The 27,892-nt window shown below is 34.5% G+C and overlaps 2 protein-coding genes across 6 annotated transcripts in view; one reads left to right on the forward strand and one right to left on the reverse strand.

The window, feature by feature from the left end:
• Positions 1 to 4,514: 4,514 nt before the first annotated feature.
• On the reverse strand, positions 4,515 to 21,145 carry LOC100313691 (nucleostemin-like protein). Its single transcript, NM_001168146.1, is given in 15 exon segments — positions 4,515 to 4,932; positions 5,409 to 5,577; positions 12,953 to 13,131; positions 14,175 to 14,311; positions 15,125 to 15,267; positions 15,756 to 15,821; positions 16,147 to 16,258; positions 16,930 to 17,017; positions 17,209 to 17,353; positions 18,073 to 18,176; positions 18,259 to 18,487; positions 19,219 to 19,335; positions 20,278 to 20,421; positions 20,959 to 21,014; positions 21,105 to 21,145. Coding segments are annotated over 15 exon segments (1,821 nt in total). The 5' UTR covers positions 21,127 to 21,145; the 3' UTR covers positions 4,515 to 4,822.
• A 220-nt stretch (positions 21,146 to 21,365) lies between these two features.
• LOC100375839 (protein polybromo-1-like) overlaps positions 21,366 to 27,892 on the forward strand; it is a 52,439-nt gene continuing 45,912 nt past the window's right edge. For 4 of the 5 annotated variants that reach the window (XM_085497146.1, XM_085497145.1, XM_085497147.1 and 1 more), the window contains exons 1-7: positions 21,366 to 21,528; positions 22,834 to 22,968; positions 23,111 to 23,208; positions 24,429 to 24,576; positions 24,880 to 25,065; positions 25,942 to 26,421; positions 27,516 to 27,773. In XM_085497146.1, coding sequence (XP_085353272.1) covers positions 22,852 to 22,968; positions 23,111 to 23,208; positions 24,429 to 24,576; positions 24,880 to 25,065; positions 25,942 to 26,421; positions 27,516 to 27,773 — 1,287 coding nt within the window. In that variant the 5' untranslated portion in view covers positions 21,366 to 21,528; positions 22,834 to 22,851. The remainder of the gene's footprint in view (positions 21,529 to 22,833; positions 22,969 to 23,110; positions 23,209 to 24,428; positions 24,577 to 24,879; positions 25,066 to 25,941; positions 26,422 to 27,515; positions 27,774 to 27,892) is intronic. The other variant, XM_085497149.1, reaches the window with a different exon arrangement.

A 27,892-nucleotide genomic window follows, 5' to 3' on the forward strand; every position in this document is an offset into this window, starting at 1 on the left:
ATTTTATGGTTGTGTAAACATATATCAAAACTTTAAACACAACATAGAACACATGCAAAGTAAACAAAATATTACGAAAGACTTTGGATTTGTTAAAATTTGAATTGAATAATTGCTGTGACATTGCAGACTACAGATGCATGGCGCCAAGTCAAGTTCGCTGCCAAAAATAGTCGCATTATTGCTACATTGTTTTTTCTATAAATGTTAGGTATGTACTTTATTTATCGGAATGTGTCTACATGAATAAATTATTTGCGTTTATCACTAAATAGTGTCTTCGCCCTTCGTTAATGGAGTTAGGCAGGTAGGACTTCCAAGATAGTAATATACAACTTATAGAAGGAGGAAATTAAAGAAAATAACAAATCTGGGCACCCCAACAAACGTCATATTTATAATCAGCCCCCACAAGAACATATGTAAACTGTGTATAATTTCAGGGCCGTACAAAATCATTTGTATTTCGCAGTTTTTGGGAAAGAAAGGTTGAATTTTTTTTTTTGGGGGGGGGGGGTATGTAAGCATGCTAATTTTTAGAAAAAACACAAAGGTATTTAACATGAATCTAGTCACAAATCTTGAAGTAGGTAGGGGATGGCAAGGTTTTTGCATGAAAGTTTTTGGAATTAATAATCATATATTCCTATACATATAAAGAGATTATACCCGTATATTCGATTTTTCTTTCGAGTGTATGGCTTTGCATAATAGTATAACTATACTATATATTTCTATAAAACATAAGGAATCTCCTATGTGTTTGTATAGGAAGGTTATGGGCGTGGAACATTCATATATTGAAAATTAATTTGAGGATCGTTTTCTTCAAGAGGGTCCTTATTGTGATTTTAAATTTGCATTTAAAAAATGACTAATTATCTAGGTGAACAGTCAATTCGTTGAGAATCTTGGATAAAATTTGATAAACATGCTGTTGTATTTGATGATAGATTTCATCAAAAATATAAAAATTAAAAGCCACCAGTCAAATTAAAGTCAATATTGTTCAATTATCAGCGAACTTATCTGCATCACATGTATACTATCGTTTTTACCTTTAGACACTAAATATTAATTTGTCGCATGCTAAAATGCTTTTTTCACAGTGACAATTTCTTCATGCTTCATTACAACAAATAACAATTACGTAATGCAAGTCATAATTTGATATATGTTAATTGTGTGCTGTGCACGCTGATTAAAAGAATCAAAACTCTGAGCCGATATTGACAATATTTTTATCTACCACTTTACGCTTTCCTTTGTCTACCAGAGAAAAAACAACCGTGTGTCAATAATAGCATCAAGGTATTTGGAACGTGAATGTTTTTTTTCGGCCTGTTACTTTGAATTTGTTTAAGCAAATATATCCGAATGATAATATTCTGATATAACCAACAGAGATAAAACGACATGGAAAATAGTAACTTCCATCGAAGATTAGTTTTTCTATTTGTTGTTTAATATGCCGTGAAGATATACTGCACATAGTAGATCATGAATTGGAAAAAGTAATAAAATGTAGAAACAAATGAAATAAACTTACTTCGTAGTTCAGGTAGTACAGCTGATGACGATGTAAATTACTTAGTCCACGTTAGCAGTAGTGTAGATTTAACTTCGGTAAAAAAAATACTGATCACGCATCAGTACATGTCAGTACCAGCATTAGTACAGATGACATCAGATGACGTGTAACTAAGGTATATACCACCAGACTACGTACTTGTCAATTAGTTTTCATACAGTAGGCGTTCTGTTTTTGATTTATAGAGGATAAGGCAATGGTGTGGATTGTGCTACCACTGTGTATAGCGTCGTGACTACAGAAAACATATGGAAAGGGTTCGCTGTTTACACGGTCCTTTCAATTTCAGCAAATTTGTAAATATAGTTTATACACTGTGACGTACCATGTCAATCCCTTCCGATTGGAACACTTGATTAGGTAAATGTCTTTTTATGTGAAGCGAAATGTCCTGTAGGTAACAGACAAGTACAAGTGATAGTACACAAATTAAGAGTGATTTTGTATTGAAGTTATGTATGTTCCTATTATACGGAAAACCATACTGCGACCATTATACTTACGGTTTGATAAATATACTTTCAAATATTTGTGTTGTTTATTTAAGGTAGCGACGGGAAAACAATTTAAAAATTTATCTGTAATTTGGACATTGTCTAAAAGTTACTAAACATGCTACTATAATAACTACCTATACATCATGGTCTTATATGTAGAGCATATGCCGTACTTTTGTTTTTCTAAAGGATTACCCCCCCCCCTCCACGGCTAATTTCGCAATTGGGTTTACCATTCTGACTATTCAAAACACCTTTTTTAACGCTTTCGGTCACACGAATTACCCGTGATTTTCGTAACGCTTTGGGTTAATTGATCGCGTCTCAGTTAATCATAGTTCGTCTTTGCTTCATAACTACTCACAAACAATTACAGACATGCTACTGACATTCCCGTTGTGACATCACAGAGATCACAGTGTCATCAACTCACAAGTTCGTTATTTGATAATATAAGGCGTGTGGTTCCGTAAAACTGTCTTAAACTATGTTATTTCTGGCTGTACTTTTGCATATATCATGAAGATAAAGTCGTGACGACTCACCATATGGAGGTGAGCTTGGTGTTTACATGGTTCTATCATTTACAAATACAATTTATGAATTTTGCTATTTGACTGATGTAATAACACTAATGACAGATCGAGGTACGTGTAATAAACTTACTATGGCACATTCTATTTTGCAGTTTAGATAAAACAATTAAGAAGTTATATTTTTCATTCTACTCATCAACTTAGTATATCATAGCTTCATATTCTGATGCGAAAAGCCATATATAATCTGGACCAACCGGGTAGTGATGCCAGAGATGCACATGCGCAGTAATCAACCGGGAGTAGTCAATCAACATTTGTTGTGACGACTGTCTAGCTGCGACCGAACTTTTGATTACGTCAGCTCGCCGTTTAATTCATTCGACCGACAGGTATTTTTTTAACGTGCTATCAATACAAGACTACTCGGACAGTGAACATTCAGTGGCTTATGACTAAATGGTCTGTCACGGTTGTCATTTGACCAATATATGGAATGCATTTTAGTATAATTTCCAGTATAAAAAACGTATAATTAGCTACTTCTACTGCTAATTCAGATTCATCGCCGGCAAAGTTAGCATTTCTGTCTACGCAATATATTACGAGAAACAGAATCAATATGATATTATACCTATATACGCCTTCCGACCAAAGTTATGGAAGCAGGTTATGTGACAAGTTTGCCGAGAACGTCACATGTTTTGTCGGCGGTAAAAGTTACAATCCCAGGTCGAAATGAATACACTCGTTTAATTGTAATAGTTTCCCTATATTTGTTGATTTACTACTTTTATTTTACTGAAACCCCAATTTACGTTAAATTAATAAGTTACATCACCCAAAAATATCGTGTCCACTTCATGGAATGGGAAAAGTACAAAGCAATGTGGCCTTATGCATTGTATCTAGTCTTCTGTGCACATTTTCCGCTGTGTGAATTTATTACTTTCATCAATCACACGTTTCGGCAAACAATTCTTGCTTTCACCCGAATGTGTAATCTGTGTAGCGTTTCTGCAGTTCAAGAAGTCCAGCAGTGACTTCCTGGAAGCGATGTGTGCACATAGTGTAATGCTAAACGCCTAGTCTTTGATAATGAAACATTGTTGCAATATTTTTTTAGCTTGATTAACTTATAAGCAATAGTTTGATGTATAGCAATGTTGTCAGCAAAACAGTGGTGTTAATTGCAATAATGCCCAGCTGATTACTCTCTCCATGACAGTAATAATATTGTTTCTTCAATTACCCAAAAACGAGCTGCTTAGTGGGTTACGTTAATTACAACACACTTCAAATGCATGGCGATTAATTCGACTGCTTTATTCAAAACATGTCTTTACGACCTTGTCTTCATCAGCTGTTATAGGTAGCATCAACCCGTGTTTGACAGGCGCGACAAAAATGATTTCAAATTGTGTCAATGTCATTGTTTGGCGTCGACCTCAGGTTCGAGAGAGGCCACAAGTGGAAGACTTGCTCATTCTTTTCAAAACATCCGACATCACTTCACGTATAACACTAGGTTCATATGTTACTTTGTTACAGTTGTGTACAAGTCGGGTATTTGTGTATAAGCATATACCAAACTTTGCTCTTGTTTTTTGATTAAGTAAAATTGTTTTCCAATGAATGTTTACGTCTTCCAGTTACAACATCACGCAGCACAGCTCCCATTCGTTCACAAGCCTCTTCTAAGTTTGAGAAGCATTGCAAAGTCAAAATGGCAGCATGTTCAAGGGTGTCAAGTTGTAATCTAGGTTTTCTTTCTGCAATCTTGTCTGTTGTTCCCCTTTCCAGAGCTATTTTAACCCTCTTCAGTTTTCAACTTTTTATTTGTATGATAACTGGGAAGTGTACGGTATAGAACAACTAATGAAAACAAGCCACTGTATCACACAGGATAATTTTATTATACCCTCAAGCTTTCTAACACAGCAGATACCAACACATTGCAGTATATCTGTTTCATAACAGTTTTAGAAACTGGTCAAGTTTCTGGAGGTGTAGGTTTGAAAAATGACATTGGGTGGCTCTGCTATCGCTTCAGTCCTGCAAGCACTTAACACATACAGAAGTCAGTTGAACTTTAAAACAAACATTGTCTAAAAGTTGCTTTGAAATTAAAATGTATTTGAATGTTAGCCTTAAAATTGATACATTTAAATATCAGAAAATCAAGAAATGTAATCATATTATTTGTAGTCTTTGCTGAAGTCGTATGCATCTTCATCATCATGGTCAGCACTAAGGGAAAAGTCCATAGCTGCTGTTAAATTATCGGATAATTTCGTTGCCAATGCATCTGAAAAAAAGAACGCAAAGAAAGCTTTAAAATTGCTTGGAAGGTATTGCATGCATAAAACGGGATATATTTTGTAATTGAAGTTGTATACACATTACATCACATCACAACTTAAAATACACTACAGACTGCTAGCCTAAACAAAATTATGTCCCATCAAATCGAAATTGCAATTACAATGTCCATTATAATTTTTACAATAAAGATTGTATTTACTGCTTATGAAAAATATTTTACAATTGAAATACGACAGGAAGTCTTGTATTAAAAACAAATATCTTAATGTTGTATCTTCAAACCAATAGGGTTATAGCATAATAACAACTTGTATAAAACATGGCTCAAAATGTATCATAAGAAGAAATAAAATTTATCATATACGGCTTTTATTTTGAATAAACTATACACATACATCATAAGCTAAACCCATCCTGCTAATGATGAAAATAGAAATTAACAAACTGAACTAAGTTTACCTGATCTCCGTCTCTGTTTTTTCATTTTCTTAAATTCTTTTCTCATTTGTTTCCCGACTTGTAAATTCCCTTCAATTTTGTCATGTGCAATTTCTTTTTTGGAAGATTTCTGCAGCGGTTGTTTTGTTCCTACTTTTTTACCTGGTACTTCAATAGTAATATCCGCCAGCTGGAAACAAATCAGACCACATCACCAGAAGGATATTAACCTAGTCATAATCACAACCTTAACTTTGTTCATAGATACCAAAACACAGTTTCAGAAGAATAAATTTGAAAGTGCAATAGATATTAATGATTTAACATGATTCTGGGCAGTGTGTGAAGTGTAAAGAATATACATCATGAATTGTATACATGTTCCCAAAGAATTCAATATCAGCGAGGCAGAAAAAAAATCTGATAAAAAATTACTGACCAAAATGTGTTTATAGAGGTTATAAGAAAATGAGTTTAATTCAGGAAAATTAATTTTTCTAAATTATTGTAACCCCCAAACCCAAAATGTGTATCTGGTTGATAATATATAAATAAATATTATTTAGTTTGAAGAAGATTAAATTAAAATTGAATTTATGATAAGAATGAGAAATTTGGCACGAAAAATGACAGCTAAAACAATATTGATCAAGGATCAAAAATACAATACAAATACAATGTTTTTTAATGACTGACCTATGTCTATGTTAAAGTGTGGTAATTGTCTCAATGCAACATCAACCATACTGATCCCATGTCTATGTTAAAGTGTGGTAATTGTCTCAATGCATCATCAACCATACTGACCTATGTCTATGTTAAAGTGTGGTAATTGTCTCAATGCAACATCAACCATACTGACCTATGTCTATGTTAAAGTGTGGTAATTGTCTCAATGCATCATCAACCATACTGACCTATGTCTATGTTAAAGTGTGGTAATTGTCTCAATGCAACATCAACCATACTGACCTATGTCTATGTTAAAGTGTGGTAATTGTCTCAATGCATCATCAACCATACTGACCTATGTCTATGTTAAAGTGTGGTAATTGTCTCAATGCATCATCAACCATACTGACCTATGTCTATGTTAAAGTGTGGTAATTGTCTCAATGCAACATCAACCATACTGACCTATGTCTATGTTAAAGTGTGGTAATTGTCTCAATGCATCATCAACCATACTGACCTATGTCTATGTTAAAGTGTGGTAATTGTCTCAATGCAACATCAACCATACTGACCTATGTCTATGTTAAAGTGTGGTAATTGTCTCAATGCATCATCAACCATACTGACCTATGTCTATGTTAAAGTGTGGTAATTGTCTCAATGCAACATCAACCATACTGACCTATGTCTATGTTAAAGTGTGGTAATTGTCTCAATGCAACATCAACCATACTGACCTATGTCTATGTTAAAGTGTGGTAATTGTCTCAATGCATCATCAACCATACTGACCTATGTCTATGTTAAAGTGTGGTAATTGTCTCAATGCAACATCAACCATACTGACCTATGTCTATGTTAAAGTGTGGTAATTGTCTCAATGCATCATCAACCATACTGACCTATGTCTATGTTAAAGTGTGGTAATTGTCTCAATGCAACATCAACCATACTGACCTATGTCTATGTTAAAGTGTGGTAATTGTCTCAATGCATCATCAACCATACTGACCTATGTCTATGTTAAAGTGTGGTAATTGTCTCAATGCAACATCAACCATACTGACCTATGTCTATGTTAAAGTGTGGTAATTGTCTCAATGCAACATCAACCATACTGACCTATGTCTATGTTAAAGTGTGGTAATTGTCTCAATGCATCATCAACCATACTGACCTATGTCTATGTTAAAGTGTGGTAATTGTCTCAATGCAACATCAACCATACTGACCTATGTCTATGTTAAAGTGTGGTAATTGTCTCAATGCATCATCAACCATACTGACCTATGTCTATGTTAAAGTGTGGTAATTGTCTCAATGCAACATCAACCATACTGACCTATGTCTATGTTAAAGTGTGGTAATTGTCTCAATGCAACATCAACCATACTGACCTATGTCTATGTTAAAGTGTGGTAATTGTCTCAATGCAACATCAACCATACTGATCTATGTCTATGTTAAAGTGTGGTAATTGTCTCAATGCAACATCAACCATACTGACCTATGTCTATGTTAAAGTGTGGTAATTGTCTCAATGCATCATCAACCATACTGACCTATGTCTATGTTAAAGTGTGGTAATTGTCTCAATGCAACATCAACCATACTGACCTATGTCTATGTTAAAGTGTGGTAATTGTCTCAATGCAACATCAACCATACTGATCTATGTCTATGTTAAAGTGTGGTAATTGTCTCAATGCATCATCAACCATACTGACCTATGTCTATGTTAAAGTGTGGTAATTGTCTCAATGCAACATCAACCATACTGACCTATGTCTATGTTAAAGTGTGGTAATTGTCTCAATGCAACATCAACCATACTGACCTATGTCTATGTTAAAGTGTGGTAATTGTCTCAATGCAACATCAACCATACTGATCTATGTCTATGTTAAAGTGTGGTAATTGTCTCAATGCATCATCAACCATACTGACCTATGTCTATGTTAAAGTGTGGTAATTGTCTCAATGCATCATCAACCATACTGACCTATGTCTATGTTAAAGTGTGGTAATTGTCTCAATGCAACATCAACCATACTGACCTATGTCTATGTTAAAGTGTGGTAATTGTCTCAATGCAACATCAACCATACTGATCTATGTCTATGTTAAAGTGTGGTAATTGTCTCAATGCATCATCAACCATACTGACCTATGTCTATGTTAAAGTGTGGTAATTGTCTCAATGCAACATCAACCATACTGACCTATGTCTATGTTAAAGTGTGGTAATTGTCTCAATGCAACATCAACCATACTGACCTATGTCTATGTTAAAGTGTGGTAATTGTCTCAATGCATCATCAACCATACTGACCTATGTCTATGTTAAAGTGTGGTAATTGTCTCAATGCATCATCAACCATACTGACCTATGTCTATGTTAAAGTGTGGTAATTGTCTCAATGCATCATCAACCATACTGACCTATGTCTATGTTAAAGTGTGGTAATTGTCTCAATGCATCATCAACCATACTGACCTATGTCTATGTTAAAGTGTGGTAATTGTCTCAATGCAACATCAACCATACTGACCTATGTCTATGTTAAAGTGTGGTAATTGTCTCAATGCATCATCAACCATACTGACCTATGTCTATGTTAAAGTGTGGTAATTGTCTCAATGCATCATCAACCATACTGACCTATGTCTATGTTAAAGTGTGGTAATTGTCTCAATGCATCATCAACCATACTGACCTATGTCTATGTTAAAGTGTGGTAATTGTCTCAATGCAACATCAACCATACTGACCTATGTCTATGTTAAAGTGTGGTAATTGTCTCAATGCATCATCAACCATACTGACCTATGTCTATGTTAAAGTGTGGCAGTGTTCTCCCCAAAGCGTTTTAGCGTAGCGGGGCCGCTACTCCATTATTTATGCCGCTACTCTGAGAGATTGCCCGCTACTCTGTGGCATTTCCTGTTACTCTTTGTTTTAGCTTGTTAATACACGTGCGAATCTGTTAGTCAGCGTCATCAGCGTCCGGTACTGTGAGCCAAATCAGGTGTGAATGGAAACATGTCAGTGATTACGCAAAGACAATGGACTAATACAGCTTCGTACTTCGACAATAAACACTTTCGCCCTATTTAATTGGGGTAATAGCGAGTATTTTCTCAGTAGCATATTTGGCTGGAAGAAGCAACGATGTCAAACAGCAGAAATATTACGTTGTGGTTCCGCATAGAACGCCCTGCTGGGCCCCTGGTTGCGAGCGATAAACCCACCAGCAACGCGGTCACCGGTACCCCTGTCGGCAGTGGTACTAAACGTGTCCAAGATGATGTTACAACGAAAAGTGCAAAAAAATAAACTCTAGATTTGATGCACAATGGACAACAAAATATACGTGGCTGAGAGAAACATCCGATGGCAAAGGTAAAAAAAGTATTTATTTGTAGCGTTTTACTTGGAAGCGAGTTTTGACCTAGTTTAGTAAATTTTTGTATGGCTTCATTTTTTGCCGATCGTCGAAACATTTTTTTGGAAACGACCTTCTTTCTGGAAGTTCAAAAATTGTTGGCTACGATTTATCAAAGTAACTAATACTAGTATTGTGTTTTGAAATAGTTGGGTAAAGTTTATCGTGGCAATTTTTAAGTTTAGCGACTTTTCAAAATGGCGGCAATTTGTTTATTTTCGTGTTGATCGTGACGATATTTTTTAAATACAAGTATTGATTCGCTCCTATTTCTTATCTTTTAGGAATGCTGTGACACATATGTGGAAAATTCAACTTAAAAACATCCAGAAATAGTTCTTTGGTATGGAATTCTATGCCATGTATAACTATTACGAAATATGCTATCGATAAACATGCACACTCGGAGATGCACAAGAAGGCCATGTCATTTAATAGAAGTGGGAAGCAAAAAAAATCACGGCGTTCTCAAAAGCTGCAGATCACTGGGCTTCCATGAAAGTCCGAAAAATCAACATTACATAGAAATCACACAGCAGCAGATTCATTTAATCTTCTACATAAATTTGTTAAAAAATAAAGACACATTTTCATCCATGCAAGCCTGTCATTGTTTTCTTTATCTTCAGACAAATGCTAATGATATGTAAATTATATGCAAATTAACCGCCACTCTGAAACATTTTTCTGGGGAGAACACTGTGTGGTAATTGTCTCAATGCAACATCAACCATACTGACCTATGTCTATGTTAAAGTGTGGTAATTGTCTCAATGCATCATCAACCATACTGACCTATGTCTATGTTAAAGTGTGGTAATTGTCTCAATGCATCATCAACCATACTGACCTATGTCTATGTTAAAGTGTGGTAATTGTCTCAATGCATCATCAACCATACTGACCTATGTCTATGTTAAAGTGTGGTAATTGTCTCAATGCATCATCAACCATACTGATCCCATGTCTATGTTAAAGTGTGGTAATTGTCTCAATGCATCATCAACCATACTGATCCCATGTCTATGTTAAAGTGTGGTAATTGTCTCAATGCAACATCAACCATACTGATCTATGTCTATGTTAAAGTGTGGTAATTGTCTCAATGCATCATCAACCATACTGACCTATGTCTATGTTAAAGTGTGGTAATTGTCTCAATGCAACATCAACCATACTGACCTATGTCTATGTTAAAGTGTGGTAATTGTCTCAATGCATCATCAACCATACTGACCTATGTCTATGTTAAAGTGTGGTAATTGTCTCAATGCATCATCAACCATACTGACCTATGTCTATGTTAAAGTGTGGTAATTGTCTCAATGCATCATCAACCATACTGACCTATGTCTATGTTAAAGTGTGGTAATTGTCTCAATGCATCATCAACCATACTGACCTATGTCTATGTTAAAGTGTGGTAATTGTCTCAATGCATCATCAACCATACTGATCCCATGTCTATGTTAAAGTGTGGTAATTGTCTCAATGCATCATCAACCATACTGATCCCATGTCTATGTTAAAGTGTGGTAATTGTCTCAATGCAACATCAACCATACTGATCTATGTCTATGTTAAAGTGTGGTAATTGTCTCAATGCATCATCAACCATACTGACCTATGTCTATGTTAAAGTGTGGTAATTGTCTCAATGCAACATCAACCATACTGACCTATGTCTATGTTAAAGTGTGGTAATTGTCTCAATGCATCATCAACCATACTGACCTATGTCTATGTTAAAGTGTGGTAATTGTCTCAATGCAACATCAACCATACTGACCTATGTCTATGTTAAAGTGTGGTAATTGTCTCAATGCAACATCAACCATACTGACCTATGTCTATGTTAAAGTGTGGTAATTGTCTCAATGCATCATCAACCATACTGACCTATGTCTATGTTAAAGTGTGGTAATTGTCTCAATGCATCATCAACCATACTGACCTATGTCTATGTTAAAGTGTGGTAATTGTCTCAATGCATCATCAACCATACTGACCTATGTCTATGTTAAAGTGTGGTAATTGTCTCAATGCATCATCAACCATACTGACCTATGTCTATGTTAAAGTGTGGTAATTGTCTCAATGCAACATCAACCATACTGACCTATGTCTATGTTAAAGTGTGGTAATTGTCTCAATGCATCATCAACCATACTGACCTATGTCTATGTTAAAGTGTGGTAATTGTCTCAATGCATCATCAACCATACTGACCTATGTCTATGTTAAAGTGTGGTAATTGTCTCAATGCATCATCAACCATACTGACCTATGTCTATGTTAAAGTGTGGTAATTGTCTCAATGCATCATCAACCATACTGACCTATGTCTATGTTAAAGTGTGGTAATTGTCTCAATGCAACATCAACCATACTGACCTATGTCTATGTTAAAGTGTGGTAATTGTCTCAATGCAACATCAACCATACTGACCTATGTCTATGTTAAAGTGTGGTAATTGTCTCAATGCATCATCAACCATACTGATCCCATGTCTATGTTAAAGTGTGGTAATTGTCTCAATGCATCATCAACCATACTGACCTATGTCTATGTTAAAGTGTGGTAATTGTCTCAATGCATCATCAACCATACTGACCTATGTCTATGTTAAAGTGTGGTAATTGTCTCAATGCAACATCAACCATACTGACCTATGTCTATGTTAAAGTGTGGTAATTGTCTCAATGCATCATCAACCATACTGACCTATGTCTATGTTAAAGTGTGGTAATTGTCTCAATGCAACATCAACCATACTGACCTATGTCTATGTTAAAGTGTGGTAATTGTCTCAATGCAACATCAACCATACTGACCTATGTCTATGTTAAAGTGTGGTAATTGTCTCAATGCAACATCAACCATACTGACCTATGTCTATGTTGAAGTGTGGTAATTGTCTCAATGCAACATCAACCATACTGACCTATGTCTATGTTAAAGTGTGGTAATTGTCTCAATGCAACATCAACCATACTGACCTATGTCTATGTTAAAGTGTGGTAATTGTCTCAATGCAACATCAACCATACTGACCTATGTCTATGTTAAAGTGTGGTAATTGTCTCAATGCAACATCAACCATACTGACCTATGTCTATGTTAAAGTGTGGTAATTGTCTCAATGCAACATCAATCATACTGACCTATGTCTATGTTAAAGTGTGGTAATTGTCTCAATGCATCATCAACCATACTGACCTATGTCTATGTTAAAGTGTGGTAATTGTCTCAATGCAACATCAACCATACTGATCCCATGTGATGTATACAAGGCACATTAGGAATTTGAACGCACGTTTTAAAACATGTTTACCAAATACAAATCTTAAACAATCTACTACGAATTGTAGATTTCAGAATGAGATACATATTATCCCGAAATGTATTGTTTTCCAAAAATTGACAAACAACAATATCCTCACCTCTTTGTTTTCATCTGCATCACTTTCATCAATTTCAATTGCATCACTGTCATCATCCTCATTCTCTTCTTCATCCTCATCTTCATCAACACTTTCAAATTCTACATCTTTTACATCGCCTTCTGTTGGCCCCGTCGATTCAAACAATATAACGCCACTTTCTGAAGGTCCTTGCAATCCTGTAATCAAAAGTTGTCAGTTCAAGATATCATTGCCTTTTTTAAGAAGGAATAAAAGCTCCAAACATTTGTTATTCATGAATGAATTATGAATGAAAAGAATTTAATTTGACCTGGTATTACTGGCATGTGAAATCCTTAATATCAGTAATCTTTTTCTAAACTGTTAGTGCTGCTATTTGGGAAATTTGTATTTGTTTTCCTTAAACAATACGGGCACCATAATTTCCAACCACAATTTTGGTGCATCATTTATTTTTATTTTTATACACTTTCTATATTTGTTTTGTTATAATTTGTGACCGAATACATGTTGTGTTGATCAAAATTTGGGAACACATTGTGAATGGTAATTAGTTTATAGTTTATAGTTCCAGTGTTACTTCTGGACGAAATGGACAAAATTCACCATCACCTACAGGTTTGGATACAAATTCAAGAGAAAAACAATGCCGGTTTATTTTGTTTATATGGCAATATGTACATATTCTGAACAGATAGACATGTTTGGAACATTGTATTCTGAGGGGATTATATGAATTTTCTGAACATGATTAAATGGTTAAAATATATTGAGTTGTTCAAAAACAAATATTTTTGGCAATTACACTATTGCTAAACAGCATTTTTTTCTCAAATAATGCCGTTAAACACATAATGTTATTCATAATTCACAAGGACTTTCGATTTGGACAAACAAATGTGTAAACAAAAACTAAAATAGCATATTTATGACTAATAATTCCTGAAGGACAACAAATCGATAAAAATTACAGCAAAGTGATGCACTTTGGGTTGAAAATGTCTATCGTCTATTCATGTTGTCCTCATTTTCATCTGTCCCCATATCATCCTCATTTCATGTGCTGTACAGTGTTCTATGATTACATGTTATTCGTATATTTGATAAAGTAATGTACTTCTGAAAAGCCCTATTGAATGACCAATCAAACAACCATTGAAAAAATGGCAATAGATACCAGCAGACCATAAGAATTACTGGTACATGCTGTAAGGTATAAGATGGGGTGAAGTATACTGACCTTCAAACATCATCTTCTCATCATTTTCTAGTGAGCCGATATCAAATGCTTTGCTCATTTCTCCCACAATATCAGCACTAATGTGAGTTGGTAGTTTGTGTTGTTCAGGAGGATGTGTATAGTAGGTGATTTTACCACTGAAATAATCAAATTAAGTTTATAAATAAAGGCAGGACATTCAAATGTTGATAGTCAACAAACCCCAAAGCATTGCATCTTTTGTAGTTATAGCTATCAATGTGTAAACATACTTTCAATGTCCACTGTGTAAACATTTGGTATCACATCAAAATGTTGAATCTAAAATCCATGTGTGTGTTAATAGTTATCAGTTATAATTGAAATGTTTCATACATAATTAGTGAAAAGAAAGCCAGTAGTAATGTCATTCATAATTGTGTTAATGTAAAGGGAAGGTATAATAGGTGATTTTCCATACATTGCAATATCTTGCAATATGTGTGAAAGATATGAGGCAACATCTGCCACAAAAATCAAACGACTTGAAATTGAATTTCATTTCAGTTCAATGTCAAAATACCAATACTGCAGATAATTTATTAATTGTGTATAGCAAAAGCCCCAGCAAATAATTGTGTTTATCAAATCCATATGCAGTTTTGATGCAATTACCAGGGTACAATGCTATGACCTTTGTTTGTCCTGTTTTTTCATTCAATTTCACACATAAAGTGAGATCTCACAGTGAACGGTAAATGGTCTATTGATGCAAACACATTAACTGACAGTATTGTTGATAAGCCAAAGATGGATATGTCCATAAGACTAAGAAGCTATCAAAGTTATTGCATGATATCGTGTTCAATATAGTTTTAAGGTAACATAAACATCACATGTAAAATACATTATTTGTTTACATAAAATTCAAATGGTTGTTTATGCCAAACAAAAAGAATAAAGACAATTATCAAAAGTATTATATTATGTACCTATTCCAGTTGGTCAAAACAGTCTTGGCTGCCTTTTCAATGGCAGGTACACCACCTTTTTTCAGTTTACCCTGTTTTCGTGCTAGTAGTGCTAAAAACTCATTGACGTTATTGAAGTTAGGGACAGAGTAATAAAGCATCAACTGAAAAAAACAGAATATAATCGTGTTATCATTGATAATATTAATCTTAGATATTGCAATAGACATTACATTATAACAGCTTGCTGAAACTCGCTATTACTCGTCTTCAGAAGCCAGTTTTATTAAATGGTAATTCTTATGTCATCTTCCAGAATCTCATGAAGATTGGATGATTAATTCACACTAATTCATATAAAAATTGTGTAAGAAAATCGTGATGTTGGGAGACGATATCAAAGACATGAATTTTGATCTGGAATGAAAAAAAAGATAACTACATGTACTACATCCAAAACATAGATACTGAAAACACAAGGAATATCATCCCTATGTTACAGCCGTATAACATGATGGTGCTGACTGACAAGGCACTATGTCAACTCAAGTGACAAAACTATTCACTGCAAGTTTTGAAGGGTACAATCTGTATATCTAATGATACAAGTCGCATGCTACATAAGAACTGAAATGTGTTGGATCCAACTCACCTGTTGTTTATTGCACCGTTTCAAAATAGCTGCAACTGGTGATACTGGGTCGGCCAGCGTCTCAATCTACAAGTGTTGAAAAATCACATTACACTGTATTAGTCAGCAGAGTTTTATGATTCCCACGATGTTAAACCCATTTGCAGAAAGAATAAAGTTCAGGATAACCATAATACAAAATATACATTTGAAAGCACAAATTTGATTGTAATATTTACTGCATTTGCTCTATTATAAGCACATATTCAATCAACCCTAATTCAAGAAGAACATTCTTGTTAACACACCAATTGCTGATGATGTTTTTCCCACTATTTCAGATATCTGTGGAGGTTTTCGAAACTTGTATTGATGCTAACGCTAAAGCAAATGCAGTACCCACAATACTTACTTTTACACAATTTCTTAATACCATAGCAACATCTGAAGCTCCTGTTGCCATGACAATACCTGGACAATCTAACAACTTTACATGTTTATCCAACTGTACTTGTTGCATTGATCTGCATTGAATCAAAGTTTCATCATTAGGAACTGTGACAGAATTTACTAAACAGATTGGCAACTCAGAACTAGTTGTAAAACAATGCAGCATCAAAGGGAATTAAAGATTCCATTTACTCTCAAAATGTAGACTATTAAATGTATATGATAGTGCGATAACACCCCCAACCCCATTGACATCCAAGTCGCACCTCCCTGTACCAGTATTAAAAAGGTTGTTAAAATTGATTAGTAAACATGGCTGCCGAGTAAGAAGAACAATGGGTCATATTGGATTGCACACTGTGTGCACACAAGTGATGGTATCATACATATGCAAGGTTTTGAAGTAGAATTGTAAAACTATAACAGTAGCCAACATAATCATAAGGTATGGACTTTGTGGAGCTTCTCATCTCTCAAAAAAATATTTGCATTTGCCTCATTATATATTTATACATGTTACTCAGAAAAAAATGGTCCATCAAATTTAGAAAAGATACATTTGAGTTTTTTATAATAAAGATTGAATCAGCGCCTTAAAAACTTAATATTGAATATTGCAATATGTTTCTAATCATTCTTCCTATGCTTACACTAAATGGTGTAATATGACAATATATAAATTTAATCTGATGTTGATAAACATGGACATGCAAGGACATCTAGAATATGAAAGATTAATACTCACTTGGTAACACCAGGAGTTGCTCCAACAACACAGCTCTTGGCTCTTTTAAGACTATTAATTAGACTACTTTTCCCAACATTGGGAAAACCTGAAATAAAAAACATTCTATTCGGTGGGCACAGGAGAAGGTTGGGTAAAAATCATTGAAACACTAAATTGTTTTGCCTCGTACAAAAATCAAAATACTTGTTAAGTAACTCACAGAAATGAGTAAAACACACACACAAAATTGCCACTAGTCAATGGACCATGTAGTTAATGTTAGAAGTTTTTACTCACCAACAACACCAACTGTGATGGATGTTTTAATATCAGCACTTCTACAATAATTAGCTAGTAATTTCATCAGGGAATCCGATCCCAGGCATGCACTCGATTCAACTAGTTCTTTAGTTGCTTGTGATAACTGAACTTTACTCCGTGACTGAAATACAAATGTACATAACACATGTACCGGTACTATTCTATACATTTTTAATGTTGTCCAGTACTGCATATGCACAATAGATCTTGATTTTCGTATTAAAATAAAATATTTTTTCTGATGCATATGCCATCAGGCATTTGACACTGAAAATACTATAATTACTGCCATACTGACTTGTTCTGAAGTGTGACAAATGTGTTCAAATGTCTTCCTTATTTGAAAAATATGCATCATGTTTCCTTTTGTTAAAGGGGAACCGCTCAATCCCATGGATTGCACCAAAGAATCATGGGACACTATTGTTTATGTTGTTTACAATGTTAATCTATCTTTTGTTATCCATTGTTATTTTAATCCAGAAAGTAAATTTGTTGTGAAATTAATCTTAAATGGAAGGTGCCCCTTTAACATCAAACATAGAAGCACTGTAGCATGTGATGGAAATTAAAACCTGTCACTGAATACAAATATTTGCAATGTTGTCATTTTGAACTGTTATCTCTCATTAAATTATTACTACAAGCAGAGAAAAGCTACATAATAATAAGGTTATCAGAGAATACTGCAAAGTATGCACTCAGGTAGTACAGGAACGCATCAATCTCAGCCTATGTAGATTAATACAATTGTCTAACTGCGTTTGTGTATATTTTGAGATATTCTTGTAATTACCTCATAATATTCAAAAGCAAAATCATTTCACAAATAGAACTTACCAGATTCTGTTTTTGTGTTTGTGTTGAAGCTTTGAATGCAACAGTTGGAAACTCATTTCTGAGATGTTTCAACCATTTCTCAATCAATTCTTTTGGAATAAGATCTGAAAAGAATAGCTTTTTATCATCATTCTGGATAAATTATCAAAAATTGCAATAAAATCATATATAGTTTAAAATACTTACCAATCTTATTTAAAACCAGTACAATTTTTTTGTTAGTTCCCGATGCAAGAACGGCTTGTTCCACTTGTGGACATCTGCATCCTAATGGATCTCGGGCATCTAAAACTTCCAGTATAACATCAGAAGCATCTACAACTTTCCTAAACTCCTTGTAATAAGCTTTTCGTGAACTCTCAACACCACTACCAGCATCATACGTCTTTGAGGAAATTTCCTTCATGAGAGCCTCCTATTGAAAGATATTCAAATTTGGAGCATCAGGAGATTTGCAAGTATGGTAGATGTACAGCATGGTAGATGTATATGATCATTGCCTTATTAATAAAGTAAAAAACCCATGCAATTTTGGCATATGGGCTACGATGACAATGAACGTATAGCTAATATTATATACGTAGCAGTAATCAATAGACCATTTTCAATTCACTGCGAGATCACACGTTTTGCGAGAAATCGAACATAAAAACAGTATAAACAACGGTCATAGCATAGTGGTGTCGTTAAAACATCAGGTTAGGATTGACAAACATGAAAGTATTTTTTATAAGCTTTTTTTTTTTAATTGTGCTATACATAATTGATTATGGTAAATTTTTATGAAGTAATTGCCTCTCAACACCATGGAAAGATGCATGTATGTATGTATAATATCAAAGCAATCAAGAAGTCAAAAATATCACTTTTTACCAACAATTACAAATATATTCACCCAAATTAGAGAATTGAAGATATCATCATGAAATTAACAAATTTAATGGAGGTCTACCCAAGGTACATACGGTATACACCAAGTATCAAAGCAATCAATCAGACAATCAGACGTAGTTTTCGAAAAGTCACAATCACAATCACTAGTATGATAAACTGTGCTTGACGAAGTCAACAGCAGAGCAACTGTAAAAAGCTCATTGCAAGTCTTAATTCAGCAATAAATTTCAAATTGAACAAACATTTACATACTTTATTCTCAAATTCTTTTTGTCTTCTAACTGCATCTTTCGCAAAACTTTCCAAATTTCTCTTTTTATTCGCAAGCTGCTGTCTTTGTTCTTTCTGGCGTTTTTTCTGCTCTTCAGCCTGTTAGAAAAGTAAATTTGTTTTTCTTTTAGAACTACATGTTTGGTCGCGCATTATAAATGGAACAATAATATGCATGCTAAACTTCGGTAAGTCTTGAAATACCTTATAGTGTTTTGGGAACAAGTCTCACTTTTGACAACATTTTATTATCTTGGAAGGAGTTCCTTAATTAATATCCCTCAACCCTAACCCTAATCCTTCTAACACTCTAGACCCCTCAATGTAATTCAATATTTCCTTCCAAATAACTATAAGTGACATGAATAGGGGTATATACAATTGAAATGGGGAGGGGCAGTGCAGGGGCAGAGGCAGGGTTAGGATTAGAGTTACATAACAGTACAATACAACCAAGGTTTCCACTAGTTGTATAGGTGGGTTTTACATGGTATATGACAACAGACTGTCAGTAGCAAGTCTGTAATTATTTGGTCATAGCTAGAAAAAAAGGCACATACAGATTGAGAATATGATCATCTAGCTTACAGAATTATGAGCATTCTGTGCAATTCACAGGTTATTCATGTTACTGAGTGTTATAATGTCAATAAAGCACAATAGTGAATTGGCTGTCTGGTAATTCAATACACAAACAATAGTATGGCATATGCACTACCATATTCGTCCATATCTATACATTTCAAATGATGTACAAATTGTTATAGTAGCATGCTTAGTAATCTTTAGAAATATCTGTATATCGGATAAATTTTTCTTGTTTTTCTACCTTAAAGCAAGGGAGTCGCACCTGCACATGCATCAGATGGCCATAGAGTGTCATTGTTTACAAACAAGCATCTACCCATGAACCTTTGCGTTTTTAGCGCATGTTATCGCTTGGGACTCAATTCCCATGTGTGCGCAGGTTACAACCCTCTCGCTTTAAAGAATAATCAAAATGAAAATCAGAAATATTTGTTATCAATCCATGACTCTTACTCTAATTTTCCGTTCTTCAGCTTCTCTCAAGACTTGCTCTTTAAATGGTGCCATATTTGGAACCCCCGGATCCTTCTTTCTTCTAGGTCTCATATTTATCTTTTTCTTGTCAGCTTTTCTCACTTGTCGGTGATGTTCCTTCACCTACATTGGTATCATTTAAATGTTGTTAAAAACAAGAATTAATTTATCACCCAGTTAGTAAAGACTCTATTCTACGATAACAAAGACATTTTTTTTTCCATTATCACATATATTTCATTAAAAAGCCATGTTTTCAAACCTACAGTGAAGGGCAGAAAGCTGGGGTCGTTATAAATGTTTTTTATAAATATTGGTCTTGGTGTTATTATTGGTAATATTAAATTAACCAAGCTCAGAAATGCGAATTCCATACCCTTACTAAGTTTGTCAGAAGTTTGGATCACACAAGTTTAGGGAGCCATTCATAGCATATTACCATTGTAAATAAAAATATGCTTGTATAACATGCTTCATTTATGATTATATTTCATTTATGTCTAATAATATCGAAAACATTAAGATTAATTGAAGGCAGCAAACATTTGTAGGATGGAATTTTAAACTACTACATTTTGTACATGTGTATGAACAATGAATGAATACCTATAACCTTATCCCCACCCTCTGTGCCCTCAATCTCCTATACATTACATGTACCTTTTTCTCAATCTTGAACTTTAGACGGCAAGACATTCGCTTGCTTTTCATTTTACCTGAAACAAGGACATATACATTAATAAATGTACATACTTAAAAACGAATAATAATATGAACAATACAACGAGAAGTAAACATTGACTTACGAGGACGTCCCTTCCGCACCATCTTGGAATCGTTGCTAGCGTTTGACGAAATGTGAAATACACGTGTGGTGAAAGGTCAAAGTTTATCCTTATACGATCTAAAATAGGATTCATTATAGTGTAGTGTGTTTTAGGCAAAAATAAACGTGATGACAGTTTAGACGATAGAAGATTCATATATTACAAAACCATAAAAAAATATAGATACATATTAAATAAGTAACAACGTGAATTAATTATTATAAAAAAAATGGGTAGTTCGAGGTCGTAATCTCGCGGAGATGCTCCTGTACGAAATCTCGCGTGAACTATCGTGTGGAAGATGGCGGCTTGCAAATGAGTATTCGAGAGTACGAGTTTCAAATTGCGATAGAAAAAAAACGATTTTTAAATACACTATCACTGTAGGAATTATTTTTTTGAGGTGAGGCGATTATTCCATATTTTAAAATATTTGCTGTCATGAAATTATGTTCGAATATTTGTACACAAAGCAAAGGAAGAGTATATAAATTCTCCGGCCACGACAATGTTTTGTTCTTTCACTGTACGCGGTTTCTTTTGTTTGATTGGTGCTTGGTGAGATAGGCCGATCGACTCACTGTCCTACTAAATGTATACAATAACACGTGCTCTTACGTACTGTTCTTGAGTCGTGTTTTGATTATTATACTTGTGTTATATCTACGCTTAATAATTGGCGATATTCATTTCTCTGCAAATTTGCCAATATTTTATGTAACCTTGAACGCTCTGCAAATTTTACGTTGATCGATTTATTTCCATCCATGTTAATGTAAATGTGTGCATCAAAGTAACTCAATTCAGTTTTAGCTACATGTATGATCATAACAGTTTGTTTTGGGACGTGTTTGTGTCAAAGTGTAAACGTAATTTCGCGCACAATTTCTGTACACTACAGCGGGGGCGGGGGGGGGGAGCTACTGACGATAAGTATTTACAGATGTTTCAGGCGTTGGTGTATACAGTGATTTCTAGTCTTATTATACTACACCTCCATGTAACAGGGGTGTAGATTTTTATATATGCAGTAATGACATTAGTAAACGATTAATAATTTTTACTTTCTATGTGGAAGCAAAGATTCCACTAATCTTTTTGAGAAGCGCGCTCTGTTATGTATTGTGTGTATCATGGGATTAGATGCATGAAATTATATTTTATGTAACTCTATCTTAGTTTGGTCTCAGACTGGTTTCATAATTAAGGTAATGGTATCTAGGCATGCATTTCGGGCACAGATTCTGCTAAATTGCTAAAATTGTCTATTATATGGAATATCGAATATGGAATATCGAATGACATCAAGACAATTTTTTGATGCCCCTGTGAAGTTACAAGTTCTGCATCTCAAGTCAATTGATACATATAACAATGATAATAATAATGATCTGCAGAGTTGGGAGGGCACCCATTTTTAAGGCCAAAATTTATAGAATGGTCTCAGCACATAAGAATAATATAGGGATTACCACAGGGCACCAAGTCAATGAAGCCTTCCTTCAAGTTAAAACCTCATGCAATTTTAGCGAAATTTACTCAATGTAAGAATTAATAAAAGTGCCAACAATCTCATTGTGAAAATAAAGTTTTATTTTTAATTTAATAGCAACATCTTGAATTAGCGAAATTGCGAATTAGCTAAAAGATGTGTTTTACAGTTTGAGGACTGTAGTGTGATATTCCCTCTATTCTGATTATTCAACAGTTTACGTAATATTCTACAATGTCCAAAAGACGAAGATCTGTAGCATCTAATGATACCAGAGATGATGAATCCTCAACAACTTCTGCTCCACCAATTAAGAAGAAAAAAAGATCTGTTACCCAAGTTGTGGATCAGGTAAAAAAGAAATATGCTTTTATTACAACACTGTCAATTGCTTAGTCAATCACACTCCTCCTGTGAGGAATAGCCTACTTGTATGCATGTGCTTTCCCAGTAATAAAACATTTATTTTTATTTTCCTTTCATTCTTTTCTAGTCCGATATTTGTCAGGAATTATATGATACCATTAGAAATTACAAAGACGATGATGGCAGACTACTTTGTGAATCCTTTGTTCGAATACCTAAGAAAAGGTGTGTACATGTATTCTGTGATCTATAGTGTCAGTTTTATGACACACTCAATATTGTAAACAGAACTTTATTTGGCATTAAGGGGGGGCACGCTGCTGGGACAATCTGCCTGTACAAAGTTGAAAATGACTGACTGCCTAACAAACTGTAACTAAGCTATCTAAGATAACGTGTCCCACAGCGGGCCCCCCAGATAGGTCAGTTAGTGACAGTACTAATGACCTTTAGCACCTGGTAACAAAACATACAGAAAACTTCTTAAAAACAAACTGCGATAAAGATAAATAAATGTTAACTATTAGTAATCAGTAATGATTATGAGGTGAAGCTGTGGTAGCTGAGATAAGACTACCTGGTAGAACAGCGAAGACTATTGACTACCTGAGGTAAGTAAGTTATCAGTAGTGCTGCGGAGGCTGCACATACTAGCAGAGACAGCGTAAGCCGAGACCACGTAAGGGTTAGTAAGGCAGCGGAAGCTGCCTGGCAAGGTAGAAATGGCGGAAGCCATAGCTACAAGTATGGTAGGTTAATATACATGAGGATGAAAATAAATACATACTATAAATAAACTAAGAGAAAACACTTGCGTGAAACTATAAACACAAGGATGACAAAAATACATACTAAAAATAAACTAGGGAAAGAAATCTTGGGGGAACAAATGAGTATAATCCACTAATACGAAGCCCCCGATGTTCATAGCACAATCTCTAAACAATGTTCCCGTCAGTTTCTGTTTTCGCTAAGGGTAAACCAGTACTGATTTTTTTTCTTAGCTAATTTTTAACTTTCAGAAAAATTTATTATCTATATAAAAGGTCACAATATTTCTTTTTAGATTCATGTGGTAAATATGGTACTGTACCATAATGTTTCCTGATGTGTAATTTACTTTACTGTTAATGGACATGAGCATTCAGTGGTGTGTTCATCAGTCATTGGTGTGTTGGAAGTGCAAATAGATGAACTGGCTTTATAATTATATATACCTCTGGTATATAATAATTGTTTTTTTTATGCTCTTCCAATAGATCAACACCATATTTACTCTATTAGTGCATGTACTTATGTAAACAAAATAAGTGTGTATATGCTCAAAATATGCAATGGATGTTGTATGTACTTCTAATAGAACAAGTATAGTATGACAATTATCACAAAACAAAATTAAAATTATGCATTTATGATATTTAATTTTGATACCTGTTTTTACTCAGATCATTGCCAGAGTATTATGATGTTGTCACCAATCCTATTGATCTGCTAAAGATTCAGCAAAAATTGAAAATGGATGAGTATGAAACGATTGATCAGCTGTCAGCAGATATAGAACTCATGGTCAACAATACTAAAGCTTATTACACGGTATGTGCATTGAGGCAAATGTTCATTTGCAGTTGAATCTGTGTAACTGACCATCTTTGTTTAAAGCTGAATATAGTGATCACCTTTAGTTCCAATACAATTTACATATAAAATAACCTGTAAATAAAGGTCACTTTTCTAATCATAAATGTACCCTTTTTACATTGCTTTTGCCTAATCACCCTGCAGATCTAGACAGATCAGATCAATTGCAGTTGATTTTTCGAGTAAATTTCCAAATTACTATTTATATTTGTTTGTAAAATAAATTTAAATTTGTTAAATTTTATAACATATCTGCAGAAAGAAAATCAAGAGTATTTAGATGCCTGTGATCTGTGGGATCTTTACATTGAAACCAAAAATGAAATTCTTGAAGAGAATGAAGATTTTGGTGATGATCCTTTAGAGAAAGATGAAGAAAGTCCACCCAGCGAACCAGAGAAACTAGTTTTTCCTGAAGTAGGAGACAGTGATGAAAGCGAAAAGGTCAGCTTAATAGTGATAGGTCATACTAAGACACTGGAAATTCATTTTGATTGACAATTTTGATAAATTTTCACTCAAAATTAACAACATATTGTTGAATTCAGTTATGTGGGTTATGTATTATGAAGTACCAGTATATGTTTTATTTTTTCATTTACTTTTCAACATCTCTTTTTATATTATTGTATAATCTATGCATGGTGCATGTGTCATTTGTATGAGAGCTCCAAATACAAACTATACCTTCTTTGTTTTTTCTGCAAAAATGTGTGTATGATTACAATTTTTGTAAATACAAGAGCACACTGCAGTTGTATTCAAACATTCATTTCTCAGGAGAACCAGTTAAAATCTAATGTCTCCTCATTGTGTGATCTTGTAACCGTTCACATTTTTGCACTATATTGTATTCCTCCTCTAGTAGATATCCTGATTTCCATGCTGGTAGCACTAGAGAATAGCATGAATGTCGATACTCCTGCCTGCCTGCCTGCCTGCCTGCCTGCCTGCCTGCCTGCCTGCCTGCCTGCCTGCCTGCCTGCCTGCCTGCCTGCCTGTATATCTGTCTGTCTTATTTATTGTGGTTATAGATCCTATAGCTTCATGAAATAGTACCCAGTAAATGTGTGCCTGTTGTCTTTGCTCTGTAGTACTAAACATGTGGTTTCGTTCTTTTCTCTGTAGTACTAAACATGTCACTAAACATGTGGTTATGTTCTTTTCTCTGGTACTCAGTAAATGTGTGGCTGTTGTCCTCTCTTAATAGTACATGTATTCAGTAAATGTGGGCTATTTTCCTTTCTTGATAGTAAATTTGTGGCTGTGTTCTTGGTATATGTCATGTCGAATGCTAACTGTTTTTTTCCCAACTCTCAGTCCTCTGCTTGTAGCACTGCTGCAGCTACTGCTTCCACTGATTCTGCTCATGTTTCCCATGGAACTATTGAAGCAGTGGGTGAATCGCATGCAATGGAAACCACGCAATCTTTGGAAAGTACTGTGCATAGGTTTACAGCAGTACAGGAGTTTGATAAGTCTACTGATGACAGAAGAAAGGAAACTAGAGATAAAACTTTGATGGTGGAAGATGCATCAAGCCATCCTGAACATGGCGAGATGGGACAAGAGACTCCCAAGGGGGAATGCAAAGGAAAAGAAGAGAAAAAAGAAGTAGAGCTCACAATGGCAAAACTAGAGCAAAAACAGGACGATAAGCTAGAGATACCTTATAAACAAGAGATTCTCGTGAAGGAGACTCCCACAGAAAAAGCCCAAAGTGATCAGAGTAGTGTACCTGACACTAAAATGTCTGGAGAGCAGAGCTCTGGTGTTATTAAAGAGAAATCTATTGTAAAGGTATTACTTATCATGCATGTATTGGACTAGAAAACAAGAATTTAGAACCTAGTATGATGACAGACCAGAAGAAAGAACCCACTGTAAATGTACTAATGATCTGCATGCTTATTGCTACTACTGTAGGAATTACCACCTATTCCTCCACCATGTGCTTTCATCATTCATATCTTTTTCTTTAGGATTATGTGTGTATGTGTGGTGTTGTTGTATATTTTTCCTTATGGCATTCTGCTTTACTTTTCATTTGTAATGATGCTCAGTGTAGCCTTCTATCCTTTTTCTCTGTCCTGTTGCATGATTCTGACTACTACCCCAGTACTTGTTTCATGTAGTATCCCATCAAAGATAAAACTGTGTTGAATCAGATATTCCATACACGTATATAATGGTATGCAAACTGTATAGCTAAACCTATGTACAGTAATGGGTTCATAATTCTATTCTAGGAGTCTGTTATAGCACATGTAAGTAACACATCAAGGTACTTCTTGGATTGTGCCTTTAGCTGTCATAACAATCTCCCATTATCAATTGTAATCAGGTATTTGCATCTAACATAATTATCACCTATCACTTGTCTCTTGAAAAGTTGTGTATTATAAAATAATATATGTATGTTCTAAATAGGACACTTTCAAATTTCTACAATTATTACTGGTAAGTCGCATAAAATTAGTTGTACAACCTGTGCGAAGTTGTCAATAAAGCCTTCAATTTGAACAGTGTGACATTTTACCATTTACCATTTGTAAGTAAACCAGAAAAAAAAAGAATTTCCTCCATGGTGTATGAGCAAACTTTATTAATGCTTTCTGAAATGTATCCTGTATATATATATATATATATATATCATACTGTTTATGCATTTGTATGTCCAGTATATAGACACTAAGGCCTTGAAATGCATTAAAAATCATAACCATTTGGCATTCAAGGAAAGGTATTAGGTGATGAATAATTTTATTTACAACAGTCACAATCATGCCTGTCACAAAACATCACATTTATTTATGTACAAAGAAGATTCTTTGATAATACTACTAGTATATGTTTGTATTCCAATTTAATATAAATTTGCAAATTTGTGACAGGATTCTGAGTCGAGCAGTGGACTCCAGCGTGAAGATGTTACTAGTTTTAGCTTGGATAGCAATGACTCTGATTATGCCATGGACAACCCAGACAGTCTGTATGAACAACTGTTCACAGCCATCATGACACACAAAGACAGTACTGGTAGATACACAAGTTTACTATTTCGAAAGTTACCTGCTCGGGCTTCATATCCTGAGTACTATGACTTCATAAACCATCCTATTGATCTGAAAACGATTGCTAAGAAAATCAAGGTTAGTCTGAAACTAGTAGAATGCATGTTATTAATGTTAATCTGTTGAATGAATGCAATATTTTGCTTAAATATCAATTTACCAACATTGTGACCAGATCTGCTATTGGCTTTCAAAAT

The sequence above is a fragment of the Saccoglossus kowalevskii genome, chromosome 3 (genome assembly GCF_978046115.1).
Source record: "Saccoglossus kowalevskii chromosome 3, keSacKowa6.1, whole genome shotgun sequence".
NCBI lineage: Eukaryota > Metazoa > Hemichordata > Enteropneusta > Harrimaniidae > Saccoglossus > Saccoglossus kowalevskii.